This window comes from Lathamus discolor, chromosome 21, assembly GCF_037157495.1.
Source record: "Lathamus discolor isolate bLatDis1 chromosome 21, bLatDis1.hap1, whole genome shotgun sequence".
NCBI lineage: Eukaryota > Metazoa > Chordata > Aves > Psittaciformes > Psittacidae > Lathamus > Lathamus discolor.
In genome coordinates this window covers 3380853-3391563 of record NC_088904.1, presented here as the reverse complement: position 1 = coordinate 3391563, position 10711 = coordinate 3380853, and the positions used below count along the sequence as shown (strand labels likewise).

The window sequence follows — 10711 nt, the reverse complement described above, 5'->3', positions numbered from 1 at the left end:
AGCAGAGCCACGGTGCTGCCAGCAAGGGGAAAGGTGTTGGGAGAAAGCTCTTGTCTCGCCTTGTCATTGCTCTGGAAGGGCAGCGAGAGCAGCCGGAGCCGCGGTGGGGAGGGAGGGAAGAAGAGACGGAGTCGTGCATGGCTCTGTCAGCTGCTGACGTTTATTGCACAGGATGGGCTGGAGGGGAAGGTGGACGCCTGGAGCGGGGCCCTGGCCCACGGCTGCGCAGCTCCAGCGCCAGGCCCTTCGCTCGCTGCGTACATTCAGCGTGGAAGGCCCCCCCTGCACGCGCACACACACATACACACACACACGGACATACATACATGCATACACACGTGTCCCTGCACACACACCGATACACACATGTGCCTTCCCCAGCCTCAAAGCTGAGTCTGGCTATGGGGCAGCCCCAGGGGTTGGGGGCCCAGGCTCCAGTGTCTATGGGGGCAGATGGGCTGTTCCCCCCCCGCCGAGCCGTGGGGCTGGGTTTGGGGGCAGCGTGTTTGTGGGGTGCTCACAAGCCTCAGGGCAACCGGCCCTCAACACCCTCCCCTCCAACTTACCTCCAGTGCTGGACCATCACCCCTCGCCTCGGGGCTGTGGAGGGGAGCAGGGACAGGCGCCGGGGGCTGCCTACAGCCCCAGGGAGGTGTCCTGCGGATGCACACACACAGGGATGGATTCAGGTCAGAGATACCGTACACAGAGCTGGGCACGGGGGTGGTGCGGTGGCTTCTATGGGGCGGCTGGGGGGCAGCGGGACGTGGGGCCAGACTTTGGTCGGGGAGTGGGGCTCAGCCCTGTGCCCCTGCAGTGGTTCTGGGGGGGGGGGGGGGGGGTGGTGTTGGTGCAGCGGCCCCGTTGCCCACCCCCGGCACTCGGTGCTCCCGGTCGGGCCCGGGGCGAGGCGGCGCTTGGTGCCCCGCGCCTGCCGCGGAGGTCACAAGTTGGAAGAGAGCCTGGACTTGGCCGGGTCCGTGTCGGGCGCGGCGGCCGCCGAGTCCTGCGGCCCCGCCAGCGCCGGGTGCGACGGGGACCCCCGCGACGGCGCCGGGCCCCGCAGAGCCGCGGGGGGACCGGGCCCCGGCGAGGCGGCAGCGGGGCCCCCGCCGATGGAGGCGCAGGACTCGCGCGCCGAGGCCGGGGGGCTCTGGGTGCTGCCGGCCCCCGGCCCGTGGGGCAGGGAGGGCTGCGAGGCCGAGAGGGGCCGCGAATCCTGGCTGAGGCTGCTGGTGGGCAGCGCCTGCGTGCTCTTGTGCGCGGCCAGGCGCTGCGGGGAGCCGGGAGCCTGCTGCTGGCCGAGCGAGAGCTGCGAGCCGAGCTGCCCCGGCCCCGAGCCGTAGGCGAACGTCCGGGCGGCCAGCGGGCTTTGGGTCGGCGGGCTGGCCGCGGCGAAGGCGCTGGTGGAGGCGGGCATGGCCGCGGGCTGCGCCGGGTCCTGCGCCGGAGAGGGGTTGGCGTGGGGCACGGGAGGCTGCGGCTGCGGAGGGGGGCTCTGCTGCAGCAGGACCGGCGAGACGGCGAAGGGGCTGGGCACGGCGGGCGCGTACTGCAAGCGCCGCATCATGCGGGGCGAGCCCAGCGCCATGGAGCCCACCAGCGGGCTGGCCATCTGCGGGCAGAAGCTCATGGCGACGGCTTGCTGGAGGGTGGCGATGGCCGAGGTGACCTGCGGCTGGACGGGGCTGTACATGGCCGGGTGCTGCTGCAGCTCCGCCTGCTGCACCATCTCCCGGTCGTACTTGACGATCTCCTGGATGATCTCGTTCTCCTGGTTGTTGAAGACGCCCGAGTTGAGGTCGTGCTGCACTTTGTGGAGCAGGATCGAGTTCTTCTTCCCTGCAGGGCCGGGATGGGAAGAGCCGTGAGACCCTGTATCGGGGTACGCTGAGCCCCCCCCAGCCCCGCATTGCCGGGGCACCCCCGATGCCCTACCGATGCGGTCCAGGCGGTCGATGGCCACGGTCTCGAAGGCCCTTCGCATCATGGGGTACTCCTCCAGCACCTCATTGAAGTTGTCCACCGAGAGCGAGTAGAGGCGGCAGTAGGTGTCTGCGCGGACACTGGCCGTGCGCCGGCCCCGCGTCAGCAGGCAGATTTCTGGGGGGCGGTGGGGGGGGAAACAACGGTGTCAAGGACCAAACACCATCAGTGGGACTGGAAACGGGGGAGAACACGTTGTGGGTGTCCGCATGCCTCGCACAGACCCTGCCAGCGCTCACCTCCAAAGTAGGAGCCGTCGGAGAGCTTCATCTCCTTGTTGCCCTTGGTGAGGATGCTGACCACCCCGTGCTGGATGAAGTACATCTTCTTGCCGATGGTGCCCTCGCGGATGATGTAGTCGCCCGGCTGGAACACCTCGAACTTGAGCTTGGTGAGCATCGCCGTGACGAAGTTGGGGTCCGCGTTGGCAAACAGCGGCATGGAGGCCACCAGCTTGCGGCAGTTGAAGTTCACGATCTCCTGCAAGGGGAAGAGGTGAGGGGACAGGGGACGGGGATGCGGCTTTCCCTGGGCTGGCGCACACACGCCGGAGCCCCGGGTGTTATAGAATCATGGAATGGTTTGGGTTGGAAAGGACCCACTTGGAGCTGCAAAGCCCTAGGAAGAGATGCTCAACCCCAAGCAGGAGCTGCTGGGACCCCCTCCACTGCATGAAGCCCCTCACTGGGGGGGGGGACGTGGTCAGTCCCCATCCTCACTGCAGCACCCTTGCCCCTGGGGCCCCCACCTCGCGCAGGGGCTCGTTGAGCTCCCCCAGGATGCTGTCCTCATCGAACATCTTGCCCTGGTAGCGGTGCTCGTAGTAGTCATGGATCTTCTGTCGGAAGTCGGCGGGCAGCTTGTGGAAGGACATGTACTGCTCCACCTGCTTGTACTGTGGGGAGAGGCGGCCTCAGCACCCAGCCGGGCCGGGGACCCCTCACCCGCATCCCCCTCCAAGGGGCTGCTCCGTCTCCATCACCCCATCGGATGCTATGGACCCAGAGCCCTCACCCTGCAGCTCCGGCAGGGGATGCGCTGGCTGGGCACAGGGCAGGAGCCGTGGTCCCCATCCAGCCCAGTCCTACCTTCTCCTGGTACTGGCGCCGGGAGGAGTCGAGGGACTGGATGAGGGCGGTGGCGTGGCCGATGAACATGGCGTAGCACGTGGCGCCCACGATCATGCTCAGCATCGTCAGCCAGATGTCCGTCATGCTCTCGGGCGCCTGCTTCCCGTAGCCGATGCACAGCATGTGGCTCATGGACTTGAAGAGGGCGAAGGAGTAGAGCTCGCTCCAGGAGTCGTTCTGCAGCGACAGGGGTGCCTCAGCTCCTCCTTGCACCATAGGCACAACCAGGGGCTGATCCAGGCTCGCTGCTTCCATCCCCAGCGCTCAGCACCAGGATTTGTTGGGTTGTGGCAATCCCATCTTGCAGGTGAGACCCAAACAGACCCAACGCCCGGCTCCCTTTGCATCGTTCTATGCTATGGATTTCTTCCTGAGCTGATACACAAAAGCTCAGTGAAGCCCCCATGATATAGATGCTGTGATGGGAGCAAGCTCCAGGTCTGTGCAAGCCCCGGAGTTACTGCAGCGATCAGGAGCTTGCTGGAGGCACCTGGGGCAGGAATTCCCCATCCCAGCCTCTTGCAAAGCCCAGAGTTCCATAGAATCACGGAGCGGATTGGAAGGGACCTCGCAGCTCATCCAGTTCCAACCCTCCCAAGGGACAATTTCCACTTTCCCCCAGGAGCAAAGCAGCCGGGGAAGGAGAAGCGCAAGGCACTGGGGAGGAGCAGAGGAAGAAGCCAAAAAGGGGGAACGGAGCGGAGATGGAAACGCTGGCAGACCAGGAAGAGAGGGATGGAGGGAGAAGAGCCCTTTGTAGCAAGGCTGAGAGGGAGCAATTAGAAACAGGGCCCATTATTTATTAATAGCAGCTTTGTTGCTAATGAGCAGGAGAAGGCAGCAGGGAATGGGGCAGAGATTCCCTGTCAGCATCTTCCACCCGCCCGGATCGATCCGCTGCTCCCGCTCAGCGGGGAGAGGCCAGAGGCCACGGGGATGGAGCCGGCACTCACCACCATCCCGTTGATGGAGACCCAGCAGTTCTGGGGGAAGTCCTGCAGCATGGGCACCAGGAACTGGAGGCAGCCGTCCCAGTGGCACAACAGCAGCATCATGCCGATGAGGTTGATGATCCTCATCACGGCGCTGGCCAGGTCGTACGTCATGTGGAAGATCTGCGGGTGGGGGGCACAGGATGAGCGCAGGGACCAGCTCGGGACACAGACCCACATGGTCTGAGCTGGAGCAGGCGCTGGCAGCGGGTCCCTGAGCTCGCTATTTATATCCAGTGGCTGCCGCCTGTGTTAATGGCTGCAAGCATGGATGGGGATAAGGCAGCGCTGGGCGATGCTCAGGGAGAGCCAAGTGCTCCCAGTGCTGGGAATGGATGGGGCAGCGCCGGGGTGGTTCTGGTAAAGAGGACCCAGCCTTGGGCATGTCCCTTCCCCGCTGTGGCTGATGGCAACGGCCCCTGTGGCAACGCGGGGTTGTGGTGGTTCCAAGAAGATCAGAACTTGGCTGGAGCAGCTCTGCTCTGGAGCCAGGCTGAGAGAGCTGGGCTGGGGCAGCCTGGAGAAGAGAAGGCTCCTGAAGGGGAGACCTGAGAGCAGCTCCAGTGCCTAAAGGGGCTGCAGGAAACCTGGAGAGGGGCTTGGGACAAGGGCCTGTAGGGACAGGCCAAGGGGAATGGCTTGAACCTGCCCGAGGGGAGACTGAGCTGAGCTCTTAGGCAGAAGCTCTTCCCTGGGAGGGTGCTGAGGCGCTGGCACAGGGTGCCCAGAGAAGCTGTGGCTGCCCCATCCCTGGCAGTGCTCAAGGCCAGGTTGGACACAGGGGCTTGGAGCGAGCTGCTCTATGGAAGGGGTCCCTGCCCGTGCCCTTGCCGCCCTCATCCCTGGAGTTCTCCCTGATAAATCCCATCTAAAAGTGGAACGGGCACAGAGCCAGGAGCCCGGCAACGGGTGCAGCCACATCCTACACAAAGGCAGGTCCCCTCACAGCCCCAAACCCCATCCCACCCACTGGCACCATGGGCAGCCCCCAGACCCTCCCAGCTCCTACTCTCTCCATCCAGTCCTACCGCTGCCGGAGGAGGATGGATCCCTGCAGGGCTGGATCCTCACCTCCTCCCACTGGTGGATGTACCGGATGAGGCGGGAGAGGCGCAGGAGCCGCAGGAGGCTGAGGATCTTGGTGAAGCGCACGATGCGGAGCGCACGGGCGGTCTTGTACACCTCCGAGTCTATGCCCTTCTCCACAATGAGGAAGACGTAGTCCACAGGGATGGAGGAGACAAAGTCCACCACAAACCAGGTCTTGAGGTACTTCTTCTTGATCCTCTCGGGGTCCAGGATGATTTCCGTGTTGTCCTCAATGACAATCCCTGTCCGGAAGTTCAGCACCAGATCCATCAGGAAGAAGGTGTCGGAAACCACGTTGAACACGATCCAGGGCGCCGTTGTCTCCTCCTTGAAGAAGGTGATGCCCACGGGGATGATGATCAGGTTGCCCACCATGAAGAGCAGCATCGTGAAGTCCCAGTAAAACCTGGGCGGGGGTAAACGTAGAGGAGGGTGTCACCAGCAGCCCTCCGCACCGAGGGGACCCCATCCCATACCTGCTGAAGGGTGCTGTCACTATGAGGCCACCTCTCCCCAGGGACCACATCCTGTTCCACCATATCCAAACCGCCCCGGGCCTGGTCCTGCAGCCGAGCACGGCTGCGGTACCATAGGGCAGTGGGTGCAGGATGATGCCGGGCGCTCTTCCTGCTGGAATGGTTTGGCCGGAGGTCAGCCCTGAGCACCCAAACCCAGGCAGGTCCCGGGACAAGGGGAGAACGGTGCCACTGACACCAGTGGGGGACAGACCCTCCCTTGTAGAGCCCGCGGGCTGGGGACAGCCCTCACCTCAAACACCGGCACCGCTCGAGGTGCTGGAGGCAGGAGGCGGCAGCGCGGCTCCGGGAGCAGGGACCCAAGGATGGGGACAGAGACCCCGGTGACAGCCGGGCCCCCCCGTCCCCATCGCGGCTCCCCCGTGGCGGGGGCTGCAGGTCGGACCCCGGCAGCGCGGCCGCAGCCGCCGCAGTTCCCGGTGCAGCGCATCACGTAGAGCTGCAGCTGCAGCGCCCGCGGCCCCGGGCAGCCGCTGCCTGCTCCTCCGCTCCGCTCCGCTCCTGCCTCACCCCGTCCTTCCTCCTCGGCCACCGATGCCCTTTCCGAGCATCTGCAAGGTCACGGCAGCCCCATCCCGCTGGGATCATGAGGAGGGGACCCCGGCCGCTCCCTCCGGCACTGGTCTGGGGGGGGCAGAGAGGGGGGATGCTCCTCAGCACCGCGCACGCAGACGCGCAGGACCCTTGCCCGTGTGTATGTGCTGCCGCAGGCAGGAGCCTCGGGAGCTGCAGGGTAACGGGCAGGGGCTGCCCTGGCCGGGCTGCCCTGGCCGGGGGGACGATGGGGCCACATCCCGCACACAGGAAGGGGGGATGGATCCCTCCCCCCCCCCCCCCCCCGTGCAGACTAGCGCAGGACCAGAAGGAGCATCCCCGCTCCTGACCTTTCTCCAATGACACCTTCGCCATGTGAGCCGTTGCCGTGGCAACCGCGAGTGATGTCACCGCTGCACAACGATGACTTCACAGCCGGGGCTGTCTCCAGGGTACCCTCAACCCGCTGCCCCCCGTGACCCCCAGCATCACCCCCAGGCTTCCCCACAACCCCAGCGAGTGCCAGGGGCAAAGCTCAAACCACAGCAGCCCCGGCTCCAGCCCCTTTGCAATCTGGCTCAGCCAGGGCAGGATTTGGGCTGCTCCTGATCCCCCCCGACACACGCAATGGACACTGCGCGGTCGCTTTAGGGACCTGGGTGCGATGCCAACGCTTTCCTCCTTGGAGGGCAGCGTGAGCACAGCAAAACGGATCCAATCCAGGCTACTAAAAATAGCTGCAAACAAATTAATGAGGAACCTCAGCACCCTCTCGCTTGCTTCTGACCCAGTTGAGTGACGGCGATGATGGCAGAAGATGCCCAAAGCCTCTGAGAGCTGGGGCTGCTCCATCACTCCCCTTCCCAGCGATCCAATGGAGGGGGCATTGAGCTGCCCAAGACCCTGCTCTGCAGGAGGTGCTCCCAAGGGCTGAGCCCCTTGGGCTGCCCAGCAGGGATAGGTGTGGGATCTGTGTGGGATTGGTGCGGGATCTGTGCAGGATTGGTGCAGGATCAGCACTTCACAATCTCACACTGAACACTCAGATTCAAAAACGAGGTCGTTCTTAGAAGTGGGTTAAGAAGCCAACAAACAGCCAAAGTTTGCCGGAGCCAGGCGAGCATCCCGGTACAACCAGCGGTGCTGAGCTCCACTGGAAAAGTCTTTTACCTTGTGGGGTCCCTTAGGAAGGGCAGCAAGGAAAAAGCCTTTGGGAACTGCTCAAGAGCCTGAACCTTCCCAGTCACAGCCTTCTTCCCTACGGAGCATCCCCTGGGTCTGACTGCCCCACACTGATGCCACAGAGGGGTGGAACGACTCCCCAGCACTGCGAACACTGGGACCAGCAGCAGCCACAGGGAACCACAGCCACCCAGTCCCGCTGCTCAGGAGCCCCAGCATGGCACCATCAGATCGGTGGCACCATCCTGGCAGCGGCAAAGCCCCAGCAACCAGTTTAACACCAGATGAGGAAGGCTCTGGCAAAGCAACACCAGAGACACATGCTCTGGATGCGGCTTCAGCCCCAATTCAAGTGTTGGACCCACTCTTGTGAGCATGGCAAGGAACTGACCACGGATGTGGCCCCCCAGCTCCTGATCCCATCCCAACAGAAGCAATGAAGAAGTCAGTGCTAAGCTGGGCAGTGACAAAGACCAGAAGCAGCAAAGACAGAGACGATGACCGTGCACAGCACCCTAGAGGAAGCAGCACCATTTACCAGGTCTCTTTTATCAGATTTGTGCCTCAGGATCCCCACCAGCCGCCCCAAGCTGCTTCCCAATAATCCCAGATTCATGTAAATAGCAACCTGGGTTCCTGGAGCCAGCCTGCCCCTGAACCGTGCAGGAATAACGGCAGTGCCGTGTCCAGGAGGAGACAGGATCTCTAAATGAGACTGATTATGAAATGATGTCACATATGCAGATGGGCAACGATTTCCTCTTCAGATGGGAAAATGGATTTTGCCAGGCTCGGTTCCTGCCCCGTTCTCGTTGGGGGATAAAGAGGGGATTATTCGTGTAAGGCAGGACAATGACGGACGCACGTCCCTAACGCAGCTTCCCCAGCACCAGGCATGAGCACGGAGCTGATCCTGTCCCTGTGCACGTTACTGGAGCCCGGCGATGCCGATGCCGGGGCTCTGCCCGCAGCTCCTCCCCGCTGGGCAGGGAACTCTCCTACGCCACTTGCAGCATCAAAACACGGGCAGCGGCTCTTCCCCAATGGGTTTCAAGTCTTGGCAGCGCCTCGGGGAGGGATGGAGGCAGCGCGGGGCAGGCGGACACGGTGACTCCCCAAGGTCACCCCGGCGGGGAGCGGAGCTGCTGCAACCTGCGGGAGCCTCCGAGGCCTCGCTCCAACCACGGGCCCGCTGCAGGGAGGCCCCGCTCTCAGCAGCACCACGGGCTCTGCCGCCGGGGTCGTGGCTCGGGAAGCAGGGCAGGCTCCGGCCCCGGGGCCGGCACCGCGCTCCCAGCCTCCTGCCCAGAGGAGCAGCATCCCCCGGCTCAGCATCCACGTCTGCTCGGTCACCGCGGCACCGAGCCGCTCCTCGCCCCGGCTCTGCAGCAGAACCCGGTGCCCAGAGCCAAGGAGGGGGCTCCGAGGGATACCCACAGCGGGTTCCCTATGGGAATGCCTGCCGTGAGGGCAGCTCGGCCCCGAGGGGCGGCCTCCGGCTGCTCCTGTGCAGGATCAGCCCGGGAGCCGCACATCAGGGTGGGAGCAGGAGGTGCTGGTCCCTGCTCTGAGCCCGCTCGGCCAACGGAGACCCCACCACCTGCACAGGGGACCTCTGCGCCGCTGGGGACCTGAACAGGTCCCGGGGTCTGGCTCAGCAGCATCCCCACAGCAGCACCCAGCAACCTCGAGCCTCCCCAAGCCATGCACCAGAACAGCACCAGAACGACCGGGAGCCGAGCCCCTTGCCCTCTCTCTGCCACTGCCTAAAGACCCTCCAGGCCCTTTGAGGTCACAGGGCCAGTGGCCCCCGGTGGCTGCTCACCAGCGATGCCCGCAGGGTCTTGGCCACCCATCCCACAAGGTGCTGTGCCTTGGGCCACAGCCGGCCGAGCCGGGCATCCTTTCCAGCAGCTTTCGTGGGATTCGGGAAGCATTCGCCCCTGCTGAGCTCCCCCAGGGCTCAGGGAAGGAGCTGGAGCTGCAGAGTCCTCCTCCCCGGCTTTGCCATTCCTCAGCTGGAAGCCGCGCGGGCTGGAGCTGGAGGACTCCGCTCCTCTTGGGAGCGAGCTGAATCCCTCCCGAACTCCCTGAACCCTAAGGGCAGGATCAGGCCCCCCTGCTTTGGAGGGTGGGGGGAGGGAGCTTCCGCAAAGCTCTGCCTCGGCAGCAGGGACCGGCGCGTCCCCAGCCCAGCCCCGGCTGGCACCGGCCCGGGGGCAGAGCCACAGCCCGGAGGGGCTCTGCAGGGTCCGTGCTGGGCCCGGGGGGCGTCGAGGGGGTGCGCGGGAGGCTCCCCCTGATCCAAGCAGAGGGCTCCGGGCACCCCGGCTCCCCCGGGGAGGGGGTGCCCGGCCGCCAGCCCCTCCCCGCACGCACCAGCATCCGCGCTGCCGCCCAGCACAGCTCAAGGTGCCCTCGCCCGGGCCCCCCCCCCCGGCCTCCGTTCCCGTCCCGGTCGCACCTGAAGTCGCTGTAGGGGTGGATGATCCAGGCCCCCGCGGACTTGACGCGCTCCTGCTCCCGCTCCACCGCCTTCTGCGAGCCGAACATCCGCAGCGAGAACTTGTTGACGCCGGGCTGGAGCATGGCCCCGAACTGCCGCTGCATGAAGCTGGCCTGGCTCCCGCGGGCCTCCTCGCCCGCATCCTCGCCCGCTCCCTCCTCGGCCGCCTTGGCCCCGCCGGGGGACCCGCTGCTGCCGCCGCCGCCGCCGCCGCAGGAGAAGGAGACCTTGGGCTCCCGGGGCGGCTCCGGGCCGGGGCTCCGCGGCGCTTCCCCTCGCCGGCACTCGCCGTTCGGGGACCCCTTCCCTCCGCGGCCCCGCGCCCGCCCCCCCGCCGCTCCCCCGCCGCGCTTGGCCGCATCGGCCGCATCCTCCTCGGCCGCCGCCGCCGCCGCCTCCCCGCGGCCCGCCCGCATCCTGCCGCTGCCGAGGCCACCGGCGGCCGAGTGGCGCCCGCCGCCGCGGCGGGGGCGGGCCGGGGCGGGCCGGAGGCGGGCGGCGGGGCCGGGCTGCGGAACGGGCGGCTCCGCAGCTCCCCCCGCCGGTGCGGTCCTCGCCGGGGGCTCCGGCGGCAGAGGCAGCCCCGCTGCCAGCCCACCCGTGTCCGTGCCCCGGCCGCGGGGCGGCTCAGAGCGGCCCGAGCGCCCCCCTGGGCTGAGGACGGAGCCGCAGGGACCCCATGGTCCCCCCGTTCCTCTCCCCTTGTACTGAGCCTCCTGCCCCGAGCCGGCCGCCGGGGGTGGGCACAGGGGATGG

General features: G+C 66.1%; 1 protein-coding gene across 1 annotated transcript; it reads right to left on the bottom strand.

Moving 5' to 3' along the window:
- Positions 1 to 862: 862 nt before the first annotated feature.
- Positions 863 to 10399, bottom strand: HCN2 (hyperpolarization activated cyclic nucleotide gated potassium and sodium channel 2). The gene is made up of 8 exons (XM_065699675.1): positions 9914 to 10399; positions 5180 to 5603; positions 4070 to 4231; positions 3075 to 3293; positions 2735 to 2881; positions 2226 to 2466; positions 1939 to 2103; positions 863 to 1842 (listed from the first exon to the last, which is right to left on the bottom strand). The coding sequence occupies exons 1-8, from the start codon at positions 10369 to 10371 to the stop codon at positions 944 to 946; spliced, it is 2715 nt and encodes a 904-aa protein (XP_065555747.1). The 5' UTR covers positions 10372 to 10399; the 3' UTR covers positions 863 to 943.
- Between the last annotated feature and the right edge of the window lie 312 nt (positions 10400 to 10711).